The sequence below is a fragment of the Cyprinodon tularosa genome, unplaced genomic scaffold (genome assembly GCF_016077235.1).
Source record: "Cyprinodon tularosa strain WSP-4 unplaced genomic scaffold, ASM1607723v1 ctg526, whole genome shotgun sequence".
Taxonomy (NCBI): domain Eukaryota; kingdom Metazoa; phylum Chordata; class Actinopteri; order Cyprinodontiformes; family Cyprinodontidae; genus Cyprinodon; species Cyprinodon tularosa.
Genome location: NW_024039259.1, coordinates 804,774 through 825,862, shown reverse-complemented (window position 1 = coordinate 825,862; position 21,089 = coordinate 804,774). Strand labels below are relative to the sequence as shown.

General features: G+C 37.8%; 1 protein-coding gene across 1 annotated transcript in view; it reads right to left on the bottom strand.

Annotated features, from left to right (window-relative positions):
- The window catches only part of gtf3c2 (general transcription factor IIIC, polypeptide 2, beta), a 44,977-nt gene extending 24,506 nt beyond the window's left edge, over window positions 1-20,471 (bottom strand). The window contains exons 1-11 of the mRNA XM_038304126.1: window positions 20,365-20,471; window positions 19,370-19,458; window positions 17,047-17,578; window positions 16,708-16,814; window positions 14,486-14,661; window positions 14,159-14,232; window positions 13,974-14,051; window positions 10,633-10,734; window positions 10,130-10,357; window positions 7,547-7,658; window positions 7,344-7,458 (exon numbers count right to left, since the gene is read on the bottom strand). Of these exons, the coding sequence (XP_038160054.1) occupies window positions 7,344-7,458; window positions 7,547-7,658; window positions 10,130-10,357; window positions 10,633-10,734; window positions 13,974-14,051; window positions 14,159-14,232; window positions 14,486-14,661; window positions 16,708-16,814; window positions 17,047-17,578; window positions 19,370-19,403 (1,558 nt within the window). The 5' untranslated portion in view covers window positions 19,404-19,458; window positions 20,365-20,471. The remainder of the gene's footprint in view (window positions 1-7,343; window positions 7,459-7,546; window positions 7,659-10,129; window positions 10,358-10,632; window positions 10,735-13,973; window positions 14,052-14,158; window positions 14,233-14,485; window positions 14,662-16,707; window positions 16,815-17,046; window positions 17,579-19,369; window positions 19,459-20,364) is intronic.
- Between the last annotated feature and the right edge of the window lie 618 nt (window positions 20,472-21,089).

Here is a 21,089-nt window from a genome sequence, read left to right as displayed (position 1 = left end):
CTTGACAGAAACTTTTTACCAATCTGACAGTATGATCTCTGTAGGTGGCCAGTCCATAACAGCTTAACACAGACAACCACGAACCTCAAAAACACTGCTGTACATGCATGAATACCTAAAGGCAATTCAGAGATATCAGCTGACCCAATAAGTCATGAGTTGGACTATGGGAGAAAGCTTAAGTTCCCAAATTACAGTGAGAATGTGTCATGTCAATGTTAAAAGATTTATGGTACAAATAGTTCATTAACCCATTAACTGTTACGTCCTGTCCTCAGGATCTACTGCAGCGGTCACCAACCTGTTTACAGTTGAGGGCTGATTCAGGGTTACTGAGTCACACGAAGGGCTACCAATACTGACCTATGAATTGCAAGGGTCAATGTTCACCTAAACTTCATACATTATATACATATCTTTATCGTTTCTTTAAATTTATAATTTTCTTTTAGACATTTTCATTTTGAAATCTCTATAAATGCTTAAATGCCGTATAAGATTAAATGATGAAATGTTCTATAACTGATTAAAAAAAGAAGAGAAACAGAATACAGTGAAATTTCAAACGTAGCTCACTGTTGAGTTGTTCTATTTTCAGAAGAGTCTAAGGGCACCCCTTGTGGTCCTTGAGGGCCCCTTGGTGCCCGCGGGCACCATGTTGGTGACCCCTGGTCTACTGTATGTGGTGCCTCCAAACTTACAGCCTCATTCAGCAACAATAAGGGTTCCATCCGCCAATCCTTTGGTTCTGAAATACCAGGCAAGACTCCCAAAAAGGTTACAAAACAATACAATTTCATTTATAGTTTTTTTTTTTTGTTTGTTGCAGCTAGTTAACAGGGTAAACTGCTTACTTTTGTGCCTTTTCACCATTAGTGTTAGTTAAATTCATGGTGCCTAAGTCTTGATCATCTAAGATTTCTGGTTCTCATTTTCTGAGCACTTAGCAGATAGAACTAATTTCAGTAATTCTAACTTACCCAAAACAGAAAAGGTTTAGTCTAATTAAAAAGTTAAACAGTGGGGGTAAAAAAACCCAGCAACGTTTGTAAAACACAGTCACACACATGGAAACATGCTATATCTGAATAACACCAACCCTGCCTCAGATATTTACTGCTTTTTCCAGCTACCTTAAAATGTCAGCACCTGGCAACTGTTTCATCCAATAACTATAACCAGTGAGCGGACTGAGAAACATCTCAGAAACTGAAACCAATGATCCGTGACAAGGAAATAAAATGGAAACCAGAGGCTATGAAAAAAATTAGAGGGTAAAAAATAAATAAATAAAAAATGTCAGGTTTTATTGAGCTTTTTATGTTCAAATTCAGGCTCTTCCTATGTTCCCTTCATTGTAAAACCAAGCCATGTGGAATAGAGTCAAGTTTGATACCAAGCAGTTATTTTATTTTCCTTAAAAAGCGAGGCAAAACAAAAGAGTAAAGATGAAGTTTAAACCTTAAAACTCACCCTTTTTAGTTATACTAACACAATAAGGTTAATAAGGGAAAAGATAAACATTCTGAACCTAAATTGTGGGATTTGATGAATAACAGCCACATTCTCACATTGATCCATCTTACCTAACAAAGATGCTTCAGCCTGTTTGACAGGACCGGGTGATCTGGCCAAAGCTTTTATCATCATATATGTATTAACTGATGACAAATTATATAATTTTCATCTAGAAATAACTAAAATAAAGCCTCGAAAGAATTGCCTATAATGCTCACAGCTGTACAAACATAAGATAATTATTCTGCCAAATATATAAAGTTAAAAACATTAAGGAAGTATTGCTTTAAAAAACAGAACACATAAAACTACATAAATATTATGCATAAATGTATATTAACTTTATCAAGCATGTGCTTTAAACTCATATCAGTGTTATTGAATAAAACTATATTGCCATATATTTGGATACCGAATTATTGTCCAATCCAACTGCTTTATGTCTATATTCAAAACCACTAAACATCTGAAACAAGAGGATCTGTTTCTGTTCCAAAAGATCCTGGGAACCTGGTTGGGTTGCATATAATTATATCTTTAACATATCAGGGCATTTTTATATACACGGTTCCTACAGCATAAGGCAAGTTAAATTCAAGACTTTTTAATGCCACTTGAAATAAAAATTTAAGACCAAATTCACAAGAAACACAAGAAAAACCTGCTTGCAACAACTTAACCCAAAGGTTTATTTTAACATAAACCACTGCACTAATGTTTAAAATTTTGAAAAGCTTCCCAAACAGGAAGAAAGCTAAAAAACACACAAATGACAGATATATTTTAACAATTATTTAACTGAATTCACAAACTTTGTTTTAGCAGGGAACAAAACAAAACAGTTTTAAAGCCACAACATAACCAGTGCTAAGTCTTTTTTGCAGCTATTTTTCTTTGTATCGTTTTCTTAGTATGTTTGATTTGGTGATAAGTGGAGGCGTTGCAGAGACAAGGGTGGAACAAAACTAAGAAGTTTCATGCTTCGCATGTGACTCCACTGCCTTAATTCCCATCGTTCCGAGCTTGAATGACTTCTCGCACAAAATCCACTGAGCCTCATGTATGTTCCCTGGTTTTAGCCATGGAGAAAACTCTTGGCTGGAGACAATTTTGGTTACATTTACACTTGCTCATATTTTCCAGACAAAAAGTTAATGGTGCATCTCCCAAATGTCTCGGCCGCAACAACGACGCTTTTAATGGTTCCGCTATCGGGAAGGAAACCAATAATTTTTTTCAACAAAAAAAAAAAAAAAGTTTTCAATTTTAATGTTTTATTTAGATTACAAAAATAAATCGTAATAAAAATAATCCTTATAATGATGTTTTAAAAAATAAGACCTACGAAAGACTAATTTAAGTCATTTTAATACCAATTAAGGCTTTAGTTTTATTTTGAAGAATTCAATGCCTTTTAAGACTTTTTAAGGAACCCTGTATATAACATCTACAAGGGCGTAGGTTTGATTTCAACTTTAGTAGGGACACTATTGGTCTTTAGTTTCATTGGTCCAATGCAAAAAATATGAAAAAGAGCAGGCAGGCAGTCAGACAGAGCAGCAGCACCTACCAGGCAGTGAAGCTGCCAGAGGAAAAGAAGCCACTGCTGCAGCAAAGATGTAAATTATAAACATGTTATTCACATTGAATTATTGGTAGGGACAAGTAGGTTGGTCCAATATTTTGGTAGGGACATGACCCTATGGTCCCTATTAGGGGTGTAAATCACATCCATCATGGCGATTCGATGCAGTATCGATTTCCTGACCCAACGATTCGATTATTTTCGATACTCAGGAATACACCACGATTGGATTCGATTAATTGGTTCTATTTCTTTTTTTTTTTTTTTACACCTTACAGGCTAAACATGAATCAATGAAAGCTGTAATAACGTTATGCTTTTTTTTTTTTTTTTTTTTAGAAACAACAGCAAATAACAGAAGTTGAAAAGTTGCACTCCACCTATTCCTATTAAAACCTCATTCACTGAAAAATATTACCACTGAGTTATAGATTCTGGAAGGCTTTACATAAAAAAAATACTGCACATAATCAGTGCAATGAGTGCAATGCAATACCTCGGCTCCAGACGTCCCCGCCCCCTCCACAGACGCTCCGCTGCACCTCTCCCAAATTGTAGCTGACTGCAAACAGTGCCGCAGACAGGAGGCCGGTTTGTTTTGTTTTTATGACCGAAATTGCGGAAAACGACTCGTGAAGTTTGACCCGCTAGAAGAGCGACGGGCACGAGAACGCTAGGACCCTTTTTCCACCTGGATCTCCGCCCTTTTTGGCCCTCATGTCCCTCCGTCGTCGGACTAAACTCGCCCCCACTTCCTCTCCGCCTCGGCCGTATCTAGACCCACAGCGTGTAGCACAGACCACGCTTCAATATTGGGCATAAATCAAAATTGTCTGTGTCAAGCTTACTGCAAAAAACTGCTGTAAGAGTATAACCAGGAAGCGAGGTAGGAGGGGAAAAATAGGTTTAGCGCCACCGCAGCACGGGAGGGAGAATTACGCCCAGGAGCAAATGGATAAAAATAGACCGGAGGAAAAAAAAAAAATAATGAATCGATACTCTTGCGGACATATAGATGCATCGGATCGTCGGCTGTTGGATCGATGCATCGATACAAAACGATTATTATTTACACCCCTAGTCCCTATGCAAACCTACGCCCATGAACATCTACCAGCCTCTCCCAGTAACCTGAAAATGGTTCATCGTAGGATCTTTCAGTATAATGTTGATCCTAAAACATACAAAACAGGTAAATATCAAAATTATAACCAGTCACTAAATCGTCTTCCTTTATTCTAGAATTTCCTGTAGAATCTCTTTAAGTTGAGCTCCTTTAAAGTATGAACATCATGAGAACCAAGCCTTTGCTAAAAACAATTATGTCTTCAGGTGGAATGTTTCCCCCACTAAAAAAAATCCAGTCAAATGAAAGGTTGACATATTTAGAGAGAAAATGTGTTATCAATAATCAATAAGATCTTCTGCTTTATTAACAGCATCAAAGAGAAGATAACTCTCTGGTGTCGTGTTTAATCTGAGCAGACCCCTGACAGGAAGAAAAACACTTATTCACAAAGACATAAGAGCCTTTCTGCATATGATGGATGCTGCAGATAAACCGCTCATTAATCACATTCACACTGTTCTATCAGCAGAGCGCCAAAGGCTGCAGGCGTGGTGATGTGAATAAACTTGACCACAGGCTCCATCATCCATACTCTCAGCATGGACCCCTGTTTTTTTTTTTTTTTACTGCTGCCATTGTTAAAGCAGCATGGAAGCATGGAAACAACCAAAGGGAGGGGCCTCCAGGGTGGTTTCATTAAACTGGCTCAAGTTTTGCTCCAGTTAATCATGTCCATGTCTGACATGATGGATAATCTGGCTGTTTGATTAATTACATTATTAGTATTGAGTTCGTATAGCTGTGTGTGAAAGCCTGTGACATAGAAACCCTGCTATTAACACCTTCTGACGTGCTTAAGCTATTCATCAGCTATTAAATGACCAAAAATGTTGGATGATTTCTTAGAGTTATGTCTTTGTATGCTAGGAGTTTGGAGACATGAAATGTGAACCTTTATCTCCTTAACATGAACATTTTGAGGATTCAGGATACAACTTCCAAGGTCTGAAGAAGTAACTGATGCTTTGCTCCCTAAAATTGACCTGAATTAGAACGTTTCTAGTTATAAATGCCAAAGAATAAAGCCGGGGCAACATCAGGATTAGCCTGAGTCAAACATGACTATATCTAGATTATCCTGGGACATTTTAAAGAAGCTATACCTCAGCTATTCATCTGCATGTTAGCCTAACTTCAGGGTGCAGTAAAGCAACACTGACCTCTGCTGGACATGCCTAAAACTGCAACATGTGGGGTTTTTTTTCAGTGTTTTTAAAACTTACTGTTCACTCAACGTGAGCCATTTTGGTAGCATTTTAAAATAATAATAATTTAAAAAAAAAACATATGCATATATTTGCATGCCATTAATTAATTTGTAAACCTATGTTAATCTTTTAGAGTGTTCATTATGCAATAATTAAGTGGAGTAGGACACAAAACTGACCAGTTTCTTGCATTTCAGACCGGATTACTACCACCTAATCTAATTAAATAAAGTATTTTTGAATTGAACTTAAATATTTAAATTCAACTAAAAGCATGATAAGAATTTGAAAAAAATAATTTTAAACATGCATAATATGTTGAAAGCATAATATCCAGTTGTGAATGAGTTATAAAGTGTTCAAAGATTAATTAATAACATTTCTACAAACTATTTATTAACCATCTATAAGGGTTATGGTAAAGTGGTGCAGCCATGATCTCTCTTGATGTCGAGTTTTATTCTGGATCACTGCTTGTCACTCTGCTATAGATATTAGAGAATTATTGTTTTGTTATAAATGAACAGGCTAAGTTCTTCTTTTGCTATCTGAGGCGACTATGTGGCAATGAGAGGAATTATTTTCCAATCAGAAGGCTGTGGGTTTGATTCAAGCTTCCTCCCTCCTCATCTTGTTCCTACAGTGCCTAAGTGTGAATGGCTGCTTAACATTATGATCTATATAACTATTATGATCTCGATATAACTATAGCAGCGATTTACTACAGCATAAACCTCAGATAGAGCTGAGACATCATGTGATCTTCTTTTTTTTTAGTTAATCTTTTTTTTAAAAAGCTCTTCGAGCTTATAAAAAAGCCCCCTACTTCTAGAAAGCTAATCTCTCACTTTGTTAATCTTTTCAGTTCATCTCCTTCTACTAATCATATAAAAGAAGCCTGGGCTTCTGACATACTAGTCGAAATTTCAGATGAGATGTGGAATTTTAGTCTGTCAAGGATCAAAACCTGTTCCATTAATTCCAGATTGCAACTTATTCAATTCAAGGTTATCCATCGTTTGTATTTTTCTAAAACCAAACTTGGTAAGCTGTTTCCTAGTGTGTCTCCAATATGTGACAAATGTAAATCAGATAATGGGACTTAGGGTCATATGTTTTGCTCTTGCCCTAAGCTTATGGACTTTTGGTACAGAATATTTAAATTTTATAATAACGCTTATGGCAAAGTTCTATATCCGGAAAACCATTTGATAATTCTGGGTTGCTCTTCCCATGTCTCTGCAGCAGTCTCTAATGTTTGGTTTGGTGGTTGCAAAACGGATTAATCTGAGGGAATGGAAATCCTCTACACCTCCATGCTTTAAGAAATGGCTCAATGATATGGTGTCCTGTATCTATCTCGAAGAAATTCGATACTCTCTGTCAGACAATCATGATAAGTTCCTTGATGTGTGGGATCCTTTTAATAGACATATTCAAAATAATGGGTTAAAATGACTCTTTTCTGGACCTTTTTTTCTTTTTATTATTATGCATTATTATCTCAATACTGTCATCCTTTATTGCACTCTTCTTTTTATTGATATCCCATGTTTTATGTTGATCCGCTTGACACAATGTCTGCAGAATTATTTGTTGTCCTCTCTGACTCTGCCTCGTGCTTTAATATGTTCTATTAATATAATAATAATATAATTATTCTCTTATCAGTTCTTCAGTTTGCTGACACCGTTTTGTCTTGTTTTTTGTTTTTGCTGTACTTGTTTACTGTTTTGCTGTATTTTTTTTCTCTTTTTTGTCTTGTCTGTTTAACTCTGAAAAAGCATAAATAAAAAAAAAAAAAAAAAAAAAAAAAACATGTAACCTGAGTTTAAAAGTATTAAAAACAAAATATCAAAAAAGAAACCTGAACTGATATAGTTGACACATTTCTGAGCCTTACCTGAGTTTGACAGTTTTCTGTTTAAGAGCAAAGCCTCAGGGTGGGGCAGGCTATAAATGGTGACCACACCACTGGAGGTCGCTGCTGCCAGCAGACCCAGTCTGGGCAAGAAAGCCTGAAGAGAAACGAAAAGATAAAAATCCCATCACCTTCAAGGCTAAATAGCAAACACATTTAGCTACAGACTCTTTATTTTGCTTTACCTTTCTGACACAGTTAGGAAGCTCCCAACCTCCTGCAGGGCACCACTTTAGCTGCCAGATGAAGCCTTTGTCCTGAGCCAGGCCATAAGCCAGAGACGGCTGAGAGTTTGGTCTGCACAGGAGGAAAGCATGAAACAGGAAAAAAAATATAAAGATCCAGTGAAAGAAGACAGGGTAGAAAAACATGGAAAAGAAAACACAAAAAAGAATTTACAGAGATGAGAATGGAGGCACAGAGACGGGATGCTGCTGCCAAGGACCAAAATAGGAACATTAATAATACTACAACAATCTAAATGTGGATATATTATATCTACTAGGGATGCACGATATTGGGATTTTGGCCGATATCAGATATTTTAAAACTCATGTAGCCGATAACCGATATCGATACTGATGTTAAAGCTGGACAAAAATAAGTAGTCATTGAAAATAGCAGTTTTGTTATCCATTTCTGACACTTTGAAAGATAATACACTCAAATATATTTTCATATGCTGATATCAAATTGATTTTTAAAAACGCGATATCGATCTATTTTACTTTCAAAATCTCATGGAATTTCATCGTTCTGTTACAAACTCTCGTGATATTTTGCAAATTCTTGTGAGATTTTGTTAGTAAAATAGATCGATACTAGGGGTGTAAATCACATCCATCATGGCGATTCGATTCAGTATCGATTTCCTGACCCAACGATTCGATTATTTTCGATTCTCAAGAATACACCACGATTCGATTCGATTCGATTCGATTAATCGATTAATCGGTTACATTTTTCCTTTATTAATATTTTTTTTTTTTACACCTTACAGGCTAAACAAAGTTTCAAGTTTGAAATAAATCAATGAAAGCTGTAATATCATTATGCATTTTCTTTAGATACAACAGCAAATAACAGAAGTAGAAAAGTTGCATCAAAAAATACTGCAAAAATACTGCACAATATTAGTGTAATCAGTTCAATGCAATACCTCGGCTCCAGAGAAACTGTCCAACATATTTTTTTTAGAATGTAATAAATATACTCAGGAAAGAGAGATGTTGTGTAGAGAGTTAGACAGGAATAAAAGTAAACTAGATATAAGGGAATTGTTTCAAAGGTCATCTGGGGATGTAGTTTTTGGGAGTATTTTTAATTTTCTAAGAAGAACGGGTATTTTAGGGAGAATATAATAGTTTTTCTGGTCCATACTCCATTCTGGAAGGTGGCGGTAATGCACCTATAAGTTGTTTGCCAACCGCCATTAAAAAAAAGAAGAAGAAGAAGGCTCCAGAGTGTTGACGTCACCGCCCCCTTGAGAGACGCTCCGCTGCACCTCTCCCAGACTGTAGCTGACCGCAAACAGTGCAGCAGACAGGAGGCCGGCTTGTTTTGTTTTTATGACCGAAATTACGGAAAACAACTCGTGAAGTTTGACCCGCTAGAAGAGCGAGGTGCGCGGGAACGCTGGGACCCTTTTTCCAGCTGGATCTCCGCTCTTTTTGGCCCTCATGTCCCTCCGTCGTCGGACTAAACTCGCCCCCCCTTCCTCGCTGCCTCGGCCGTATCTAGACCCACAACGTGTAGCACAGACCACGCTTCAATACTGAGCATAATTTAAAAATGTCTGTGTCAAGCTTACTGCAACACACTGCTGTAAGAGTATAACCAGGAAGCGCGGTAGGAGGGAAAAATAGGTTTAGCGGCATCGCAGCACGGGAGGAGAATTACGCCCAGGAGCAAATGGATAAAAATAGACCAGAGGAAAAAAAAAAACATGAATCGATTATCTTGAGGACGTATCGATGCATCGGATCGTCGGCTTTTGGATCGATGCATCGATACAAAACAATTATTATTTACACCCCTAATCGATACCGCGTCAATATATCAACATATAAAAATATGGCAAAATTTCGTGAATTGTCGGGGGATTTCGTAGCATAACGATGACATATAGGAATATTTCATTAGTAAAAGAGATTGATATGGTGTTTTTAAATGGCAATATATCAGCATATGAAGATGTTGTGATATTTTAATGTATCAATATTTTTTCCTTCGTCTTCAGAAGTTTTTAAGTCTGTAAAAAAGAAGTTTTTGAGGAAGAAGAAGAAGTAGTATCTTTATTTTTCTTTTTAGACTTTAGAAACTCAGAAGCTGATCAAATATCGGGTTAAATACTGGTGGGGTGGCCGATGTCCGATATTAAGTTTTGAGGCCGATACCGATAGGGGGCCGATTATCTACTTTAGGGCCCTAATATCTACCTTAGGGCTGAAAGAACTAATCAGATTAATCATTTATTGAAATAATGGACTAAATTTATTATTATTAATCGAATTAAAAAATCTATTAATCTTTAACTGCAGCATAGAGAATGTAAAAAAGGCCTTTATCTGACAGACTGACCCACTTAGACTAGTAAATATACCAACATCGTAAAAAAACAAACAAAAAAAACCTTTTGCATTCAAGATCTCAGTGAGTCAATATGCTCCTAAATGTAAGGAAATTTAGCTATCTGATTATTAATAGAAAAAAATATTCAACATATTAATCAATAAGGAAATTGATCATTAGTTGCAGCCTTCATCTACCTGCTGTCATACTCCAGTTTGCCACAGTCCCACAGCTGGAGGAGTCCTGGTTCTGAGTAGGTCCGGTTCACACAGTGCAGGTCATCCATCCCTCGATGGCAAGCGAGAGCGAGGTACTGGGAGGCAGGAGCACCGTCAGGTGTGGGACACCACTCCATGGCCCAGACCGGTCCACCAGCAAACAGGATCATGTCCCAGCGATCCCGGTGAGCTGGCGTTGCCTCAAACCTGCAAGGTTCAATTCAATTCAGTTTATTTATATAGCGCCAAATTCACAACACATGTCATCTCAAAGTTTAACCAGATCATACAGTCAAATTGATTCACAGTTTTCTATCTAAAGAAAACCAGTTGATTGCATCGACTCATTGACTCAAATACAATCCCTCACACTAAGCATGCTTGTAGCGACAGTGGAGAGGAAAAACTCCCTTTTAATCAAATGAACCAACTTTAAATTCCCTTATTGTGTCAGAAGAACTAAAAACGTTGGGCGGACTCACCTGCTGAGCCGAAGCTGCGGCGCCTCTTCCTTCGTCAGACCTTCTCTGGTCACTTTGAAAGCAGCTGACTTAACTTCTTGAGGGAGGTATTTTTCCAGTTCACTGAAAAAAAGAAGCGAAAGCGTATTATATTTAGTTAAATTTAATAAACATATCTTCATACTAGGTTAAAGTAAGCAGCTTAATCAGGAGCTCGGATGGTGCACTGACTTCTGATTGCCAAAGAAAAGCTGTTTGTTTGTGTTCATAGATGAGGAAGTTTAGCTTCCAATAAGGCCTTATAATACAATTCTTAATGAAGACCGGTGTCTATATCACACCTTAAAACAAATTATTAGTTTTTTTGTATGTTTTCATTTTCATAGTATCTCCAGCTAATCTGTCAAGCTCATCAAAGTAACACATCCGTTTCATGAAACGATCGTATGCAGACCAGATCATTTCATAAACCTAACAGATACGTTTAGCAAAGAGCTGCAGAACTGAGTCAGCTTCACTTTATTCACAATACTGGTGATAAACATAAGCATGACGTGCACTTAGTTTAAAGTAGAAAATCTAACAAACTATTCAGTTAAAACAGCTCTTTTGACATTGAGCACAGCAGTCATCCTCATGGACCTATAAGAACCATAGAGGAACCATGGACACTCACAGCAATAAACTAAGAGGATAAACGAATGGAGGCTCCCAGCTGCTCGGATGCCCTGCATGTTTGGTAGCTACATCTTTTCTAGCATCTTTACAGAAGCCCAGTTATGACCCTGAACCTGACAAGTAAATTAACATCACTGGGAAACTCTAAATGTTATGTCATGAGTGTTCCTTGCACAAAATGACAGCGGAAAATTGGAATATAAGTAAACTTTTCTTTAAATAAGTGTATTTTTCCTTATTTTGAGCAGGTTAGGAAGACAGAATAAGACGATTTATGTTTAAAACTGGAAAAAACCAACACCATTATTTTGAGCGCATAATATCCAACTGTCTCATACCGTGGCAAAAATAAAAATTCTATTAGCAATTCTTCTTATTTACCTGCTTAAATAACCGGCAAATTCACTTTTTAAAGAATTTTTTACTTGTTTTTAGATCAAAAAATAGAGCACAGAAACTAAATGATGTCCTACTCTATTTGCTTGGTTAACATGTTCATCCTCTATCAGGAAACATTATCCCAGCTCGGAGTGTGTCCATGGTTAAGGTTTTAGCCTCTTCTGTGATTGAGTTTTCAGACGCAGCCCTTTTTTTTATTTTCTTAGCAATAAAAGGTAATTATAGCAAATTAACTGTTCCTTTGCAGGCTTTTAGCTAAGAATATTTCATGGGGTGTACTCCTTGGTGTATCACATCTTTAGACTTTGCAAGGCGTTGGGGGTTAAGGAGGTTTCCTCCCCTAGAAAATTTTGAAATTTAGACTGAAACGCTATTTCCTGTATTTTAAGGTGGAATGCATCTAAATTAAACACTACTTTTCCTGATTATGGGAAATATGTGTGCTTGACTGGAGGTGGAATTTTTTTATATGGAAGGCATGAGATCATTTTTAGGTAGAATATTATGTTAATAGGTTAATTTATTAATTTGCATGTTCTCCCTGAGCATGCGTGGGTTCTCTCCGGGTACTCCGGCTTCCTCCCGCAGTCCAAAAACATGACTGTTTGGTTAATTGGCTTCTTTAAATTCTCCTTAGGCGTGAATGGTTGTTTGTCCTGTGTGTCTCTGTGTTGCCCTGCGATGGACTGGCGACCTGTCCAGGGTGGACCCCGCCTCTTGCCCATTGACTGCTGGAGATAGGCACCAGCACCCCTCGCGACCCCACTTGGGACAAGCGTGTAAGAAAATGGATGGTTGGAGGTTAATTCAAACAATAAGAAAGTGTAATGCTATGTTCACACCGCGATTAGAGCATCAAAAAAGCGTCTGCTGTTACCTTTTTGATGCCTGTCCGCATTAAGGACGCGCCTCAAGAGCATCTGTGAGGTTCCTGTAGCGCGTCCAGATGGTTGTCCGATGCTTCTGCAGCTCCTGTGTTTAATGGCAGAGAGCTGCTTTGCTGTGTTTGCTGCGATCGGTGAGTAAAAACTAGTTTTAATATATTTTTATGCATCGTCTGTTTAGTCAGTTCACCCAGAACTGTCGGCAGGTCTCAACATTTTAAGTTCATTTAGGCGTTGATAAACTGTTTTAGAGGAGTGATCATAGCGCTCCGCATCAGCGATGCTGCGTCTGTCTCCCTGTAAGCTCGTAGATCAGCTTCTCTGATTGGTTGACGTGGCACCTTGAGCAGAAAAAGTTCAAATTTTCCCAACTCCGACATCTGCTGCTGCTGAAATTTTTAAAGTTTGAACAGTTTCTGGAGTGGAAAGCAAGGCTTCGCAAAGCCGTACATTTCAAAAGCAGGCCGTACAATTTCTAATATTTATATTAAAGGGCATACAATGTACACCCGTACACTTTGCTAGCTAAAAGTCTGTTCCTTTGGATCCTAGTGACCTTTAATAACTGGTAGCTGGAAAAGGAGGAATGGCAGAGACAGAAGGGTGCAGTAAGAGGCAATGGGTTGGGAATCGAGCCGTTGGCAGCAGGGGCGACTTTAGGAATTTTGGGGCCCTAGGCAAAGACAGGCAGGGGCCCCTCTGAATGGAGAAGACAACACATCAAACAGCCCCATTCTACAGATAGAGAAATGTTAATAGAATAGACATCCATTATCTGTTCTAGGTTTTGTCCCTCTCTTCTTGTCCCTTTTCTTCTTGTTTTCCTCTCTATGTTTTGTACTCAGCTGACTTTTCATGCTGTCTGTAAAGGAAAAATAACTCAGTCCTTCTTTTCACTGTAGACAAGCCATGATCTGCTTATCTGTTCTCCATTTTTCATTTGGATGAAATAGTAGCTGCATGAATCATGACAGCAGACAAGATAAAGGAGAGCAGGAGGCGGGGTTACCAATCTACTCGCTCTGGAGAGCAGAGTTCGCTGCTTTTAGATGTTGTCTCCAAAGTCTCCAGTAGCAGAAAAAAGTCGCTAGATTTGGCGCTAGGAGCTTTTTTCTTTGTTCTGATGGCATTTTAGCCAAAGGATTTGATCAAAAACATAATTAATGTGCACAAATAAGGAATAGTTGTATTAACCATACATGGAAAGTTTTATGGGGCCCCCAGGAACTTGGGGCCCTAGGCAACTGCCTAGTATTGCCTAATGGTAAATCCGCCCCTGGTTGGCGGCTGCATTGGGGAATGTTATCTCGTTTAACGTTGTTCCTGCTACCACTAAGTCACACATAGCTCCCAAATCAAATGTTTGATAGTAGGCACACAAAACAGACAAAGGGAACCTACTTTTCTGGAACAGGCTCCCAATCTTTAGCAGAGGGAACCCAGTCTGGGAACACCCAGCTGCTGCAGTGCTCTTCCCGGCTGAAAACACACAGACATGCAGTTGGACAAACCTGCAGGTCTTTATTTTCAAACTACTTCTCTATGCCAAGATGCAGAACTTCAACACAGAGAGAAAAGCCACTTACAATTTCCTGGTTTTCTCAGCTGAGTCCGTCATTGTCTGTATGATATTATTAGGTATTCCTTTGATGGGTTTGCCCTGTAAGGGTGCAGGGAAGAAAAACACAGAGTGAATATGGTTTTAGTTTATTACGCCTTTTGATTGATAATTCATGATGAAAGCTAATTTTCTAATGTTCTACATCCCTTCAGCTCTGCTTATAAAAACAGACAAAAGAAAATTCTATTAGTCAGCAAAAATCTTTTTCTTGGCCATCTAACTTTATATTGTAGTGAGGTTTATCAAATTGATCAATAGTGACCCAAGTCTTAAAATCAAAATTATATCTTACACGGCCCTTGCTGCTGTAAAAAGCAGATGGAAACCTTCTGCCATCTCTCTCCTCATCCCAAAACTCTTCCTCTTCCTGGTCGCCTTCATCAGCCTCGTCCTCTTCTTCGTCTACGATATTCGGAACAAAGTCTTCATCGTCCAGAGCGTCGATGTCGTCCCGTTTTCTCTTTCGGCCTGGAGTTCAGACACATAGATAAGAATCCTACAAAGTTCTATCCTCTAAAAGTTACCTTCGTTTCTTCCTATGTGATTTTTGAAAGCTGCAATTTCCATCTATAGATGCGTTTCGTCATCGTTTTACTATATTCCCTTAAATCGTAAAGGTGGTGTCTTTCTTTAAAGGAAAAGTTCAGTCATATTCAGAATTCAAACTTCTGAAAGTACTATAAATATGAAATTATTACCTTCTGTTCAATAAATGATAAGTGTTTTAATTAAGCATAATTTTCATTTGAATGTGCTTTACTGGAGGCATCCATGTTTGTCAAAGAACACTACTGCCACCTACTGGTTTGTGACGTCACGGTGTGGTATCGGCTGTTGATCAGGTGCCAGTGCTGTATCTGGTGTTTGTCACAATGCGCTATTATCCAAGTCATCTTGAAAACATTCTTCTTCCAAATGTTGGCTACATATTACGTGTTTTTTATCTGGCCAGAGGTTTGATGGCAATGACGAACCCGTCCGTGGAGGAAAAGTGAAATAACTAATTTTTTTTTTCACTTTTATCCGATGTATTACAACATCCAACTGCCATGCACAAGGTCATTGTTAGTTTAACTATAGCTCTGGTGAATTAAAATGGTGAAGTCCTCTCAAAATCTAATATACTACATGCATGGCTAAAAGGGCTTGGGATCTGCGTTACATTGTGGGACGTGGCGGCCATGTTGATGGCTACGCGAACGTAAACATAGCTCTGATACAACGTTGTTGTTGAAAGAAGAGACGTAAAAGTAGAGAGAAAAAGATTTTAAAATCCCGAAAAGCATCTGGAATTTACCGGGACACATTAAATAGAGAAGCCAGGGACCGGTTTGTTGACAAAATCAGCATTATTAATAATTTGGATCCATATGAAGTTCCAAACAATGAGTGGAGCACCGATGAGTGAGCGCCTATACTGCAAAACAGTTCCGAAGCTACAAGTCCTTGGAGTCTCATGTGCAGTTCATGAATGGATGGGTTCAGGAGCTGCACATCATAAAGCCAGCAAACAGTGGGAACACAGTAATGCGTACGAAGGTAAGCTGTGATCAGACGGGCTCTGGAACCTGCTAGTTTAGTAACTGCTAACCGCTAGTGCTAACAACCACTCACGCATGTAATGTTCTTTTAACTAGCTGCTATGTGTTTCAAAGGTGTAGTTAGTAACGTTAACTGCCAACCCTCTGGGTTTCTCACCTATTTGAGCCTTTTCCTCTGCCGTTTTTATTATTTTCCCGTAAAAGATCCCAACTTTGAAGGAAAGAAACAATGTAGGCTATAAAATAAAACCGTGCATCTCTAAATTACCAGAATGAAAATGCAGGGAACACACCATCATTGACATCGGGATACTGTGGAAAGTTATGTTCGGTCAGCCCCGATCCAAGCTAGCCGACAACTCTTTATCTCTGACACCTGGTCTCCGTGGTTGCGCTTTCAGGCAGGAAAGAGGTGGAAAGTGAACCCATTTTCTATGTTTTTCCCATGGCGATCATGTGTTGCGCTGTTACAGCCCACAATACAGCAACGGTTTACCATGGTTGAAATCCAGTTAAGGTGAAATTAATCAAATTAAAACACGGGTGAGAGGGAGTACAGCACGCGGTAGTCATAGGCAGTAGTATGAGCAGTGGTAAAAGAGGCATTCAAGATGGCAGCGACGCAAAGTAATTACGTCACGACGCCCAAGCCCTATAGTTGGTGATTGCAGATGTGTCTAGTAGTTCCCATTGATTTTGCTTGTAAAGTGGGGAGAATGGCGCTAGGCTTACCGCACCATGACATCACTGCTGGAAGATGTCCGGAGCGAGGTGTTACTATATTTGGGCAAAAATGGCCGCTCCTAGAATGAGTGATCGCAACGATCCATTGATTATTCCTTGCTGACCGGACTTTTCCTTTAACACTGGGTAAAAAATTAATCTATGAAAGGCTAGAGTGAGATTAAAACAGAAGCTATAAGGCGAGAGATCGAGCGGCAGGTGATGCAAACAATCAAGACTTCCACTCTACCTTTTTTGGAGCCTTTCTTTTGGGATTCTTCTTGCTGCTCAGAGTCGGGTTCATCTCTGGAATGAGCAAACGCCTCTTTGGCTAAATCGTGAAGGTATTTCAGCGCCCTGGAAGATTTTTTTGGGGTTTTGTTTATTGCATTAAAGTTAATGCAGGTATAATTGAAGCCATTGAAGGGAAGGAGGCTAGATCTTCATATCTAGATGCAATATTTTAGTAAAGAAAGGCTAACAGAACACGTAGAGTTTTATATATTTCTACAGAAGCCACACTTTAAATATGCAATAATTCAAAGTGTATGTTTCTTTAAAGGCATATTTTAGACTTCATGTAACTTACACCTTTGCGGCCCCTCTTCTGCGACGGCCCCCGGATTCAGGCTCCTCATCAGGTTCTCCTTGCTCCTTTTTATCTGGTGGATCTCTAACTTCCTCTACAGGCTTCTTTCTGACATACTTTCTCTTTGGCTTCGGTGTCCCATTTTCTTGCTTGACTGAATTTTCTGCACCTCCAGTCTCTGTGGTTTGGGGGTCTCCATCAGCAGTGACAGTTAGAGACGGCGAAGCCGTCTTCACTAACGGTGTTTTTTTGGATCTTCCTCGTCTTTTAGGCGTTACTAATGTCTGTTCCACCGTATCTGGAGGGATTTGTTCTTTTTCTCCGTTTGCAGTCTCTGTTGGAGGTGTTTTAGTTTTTCTAGGTTTTGCAGGGGTCTTTTTAGGGGGTACACATTTTTCCGGTGACTTTCTGGGGGATTTCTGTTTGACATTTTCAGTGAAATCCGGTTCATCTAAATACTTGGGGTTTTTCTTCCGTTGCCGTCCTTTTGAGCTGGGAGATAAATAAAGAGACTGTGATGGCTTGTCTTGCCCTGCAAGGAGAAAGATTAAACCATGTGAGAATGGCTTTCAAAATGATCTTTTTTTTGTATTAATAACTCAGTTAATTAAAGAATAAAAAGAATAGCTGTATTCTGTCCTCACATGCTTATGTATCTTAACTCTTATACCCCTAAAGAAGAAACAAGCAGCAAAACCATGAAGGCCAATGAGGGCAATTAGCTGGAAATTAATTTATTAAAGCACCCAGGAGGACTAAGGTAACTCTGTATGAGCAGCAACGCTCTACATCTCAGGTGGGAGAATCTATTGATTGGATAACTGTAGGGTTGAAACAATCAAAATAATCGTAAACTAATTTAGCAATCAATTAATCGTTAAATGGAGTATAGAGACTATAAAACATGCCTTTAGCTTACAGAACAACCCACTTAGAGCAGTAATTACCCCAAAATTGTAACAAAAATATGTAAACTAGGTCTGAAACAATTAGTCTGATAAATTGTAATTCATTGATTATTGAAATAATCGTCAACGAATTTAGTAATCGATTAATCGTAAAGAGTGTAGAGACTCTCAAACATGTGTGACAGAGTGACCCAACCTTAGCAGCAATTATACCAAAATTGTAAAATCAAAAATATGTAAACATTTTGCAGTTAAAATAAAAATCATTAATCCAAAAAAATTTTTTGACAGATGAATCGATTTGCAAAATACTTGTTAGCTGCAGCCCTAATGTAAACATTTTGCATTTCAGATAGAAATCTCTTTCGTCTGTCAATATTCTCCACCCAGAACTCCTATGTGTGCATCACATTCAGTTTCATTTTGCAAAAAGTCTTGTTTAAGAAACATTTTGCTTTCTGATTATTAATCCATTAACCCTTTATAGGGAAAGTTACTGTTTTTGATCACTTGCATACCGCTTACAAATGGAGTCCCCCTGTCCCTCAGTGAGGTCTAGAAGCACAAGATCTATATCCAGCCATTCAGCAAAGATACTGCTACATGACTGTACATCTTATTTTGGCATTTGACCAATTAGATGAACCCTTGAATATTACCTACTGGAAATTAAGCAAAAAAAAAAAGTTAAAAATTCAAGAAAAAAAAGTTAAAAAGCTAATTGAAAAGTAAAAAATATATATTAATATTTATATTATAATTTACATTCAATTATATTTAGGTTTATACATTAAAAAATGTAAGTGCCAGTATCAGCATTAATGCCTCTAAGGTTATGTTGGACCAAAAATGTGTTTCTTTCACTCTCAGAGTGTTTTTCATGAATTTCTTATAGAAGCACTTCTGTTGTTTTTCTTAAAATATTTGGGCAAGTTGGCGTTTCTTGTTTGACATTAATTTCTATCATCAAAATATCCATATTTTTTTTATGTTACAAAGGTTATAAGGTCTTGTCCTGGATTCCAATAACACTATTGGCTAGACAGATTAACCAATTTGCAAAATAATCGTTGCAGTCCTAGATAACTGTCAATCCTGCATCCCATAAATCTGACTTTTGTGGTGGCTCAGGATGAGGGATTCATCTTTAAAAAAACAGGTTTACCATTTAATATAAATATATATTTAAAAAAAATCCAAAGAATGTGACAAAAATAAGACTTTGCAGATTTTGTTGTTGTAAATATCATCAATCATTTATCCTTTTGCTTGTACATGTCAGCATATCACATACAATCCCACTGAAATTGGTGCATTTAATGTTAAAGAAGTTTAAATGGTGATATATATATAACATATTTATACAATCACATAAGAAAATAAAACCTAACTGGAAAGAGTGTGTTTCTACAAACCTTTTCCTGAGACAACAGGATCCACTGGCTCCATGTTACTTGAAGGTTTCCTCTAAAATTTTCTTCATGTATGAAACTTTATTCAACTTCTATTAAGAGCACACAAATTTAGTTAAAGTCATGACAGAGAATTCAATAATATTGCATAATTTCCTTGATTTTATACTTAAAGAGCTAGAAAAACAAGTGAAAATAACTATAATGGATGTAAACTAAAATCTATCCACTAATATACATAGATTCCATGTGAATCCGATTCAGGATGTGAGTAAAGGACTAGTTCACCCTTTTAATGTGACTTCCTTTAAATATCAGATACATTTTAAATTACTTAGATATTTCAGACACTAATTGGAAGTTAATCAAACGTAGTTCAGACAGCGATAACTATTAAAAAGACATTAAGAGAAGATAGGAACCAGATGCTAACTCTAGCGTGGTTGAGGGATCGTGTTCCTGTCACACCAGACTTCGTTGAAAAAAATTAAGTTTACCCCTATTTAGTAACTGCAGAGTTAATACAACAAATCAATTATTAAGAATAAGTACCAAACATTGTCTAACATTTTACATGACTTCGGCACACTTTATATGTAAAAAAAGATAAAATAGAAAGTTAATTCAGTGATAAAAAATAAAAAACTCGGTTGATTTCTAACCAAGTCAGCGTCTTTTAGCTAACACACAAGGCTAAGCTAGCTGGCTAAGAAAATAGCAGTGTGTTGTGCTACTTTTATCTTAGTATTCCTGAAATGCACTTGTTATGAATGTCACGATTAAAACAAAATCGTGTGTAGTTTCTGGACTTCTACCCCGGTGGCAGAGCCTGGAAAGCCTCGCAAAGAGCTCAGGATACCAGACTCCGACCAGACGGGATCGAAACCCGAACATGGCACTGAGGAAGAAATCTACAGAGACTGACTGACTGCCCACAGCAAAAATAAATGAATATTCTATCTCATATTATTAAGTCTGAAGGATAAAACTGCAAATACCTCGATTGCAGGTCCTTGTACTTTTGAAAAATCAAACCAAAAATATCCTTACATCAGACCGCCATGTTACTGTAGAAGCATGGAGATCCACACCGCCCCCTATTGGTAAAATGTTGTATTACAATGGATAGGTTTCCATATTTCTACTGTCTGACTGCTTGGAAAGTTTTTGTTTTGTTTTGTTTTGCTTTTTTATGACACAATTGTTTTAACCTCGTCTGGGGTGCGAGTATCAAACTGAAACAAGCAAAGATAATGTCTAGTGATTCTGGACAAAAACAAAAAAAAAACAAAAACAAACAAGAAAAAAAAAAAAAAATAGAAAAAGAAAAACTTCAGCCAGTGCATAAACATTTTGCAGCTTTGCCACTAAATTCTCTGTTGAATTTTGTCTGGTTTGTCTTATTCTAAAGCATAATCATATGATCTAAACCCTTCTACTGCAGCTTTGGCTGTCATCTTTAGATGATCAAACTCAGCCCCAGTCACACTATTTTTGGAAGCCACTGTTTTGCTGTTGCATCTTTTTCTGATTAAGTGCATTTAGTTTTCTCATGTGACCTTTTTGCTTGTGAAAAACTCTAAAAAATAAAAACATTGGCTTTATCTTTGTGACTGTACAAGTGCATTACATTACATTCAGTCATTAATGGTGGCAAGCTACATTGTAGGCACAGCTGCCCTGGGGCTCACTGACAGAAGTGAGGCTGCCGTGCACTGGCACC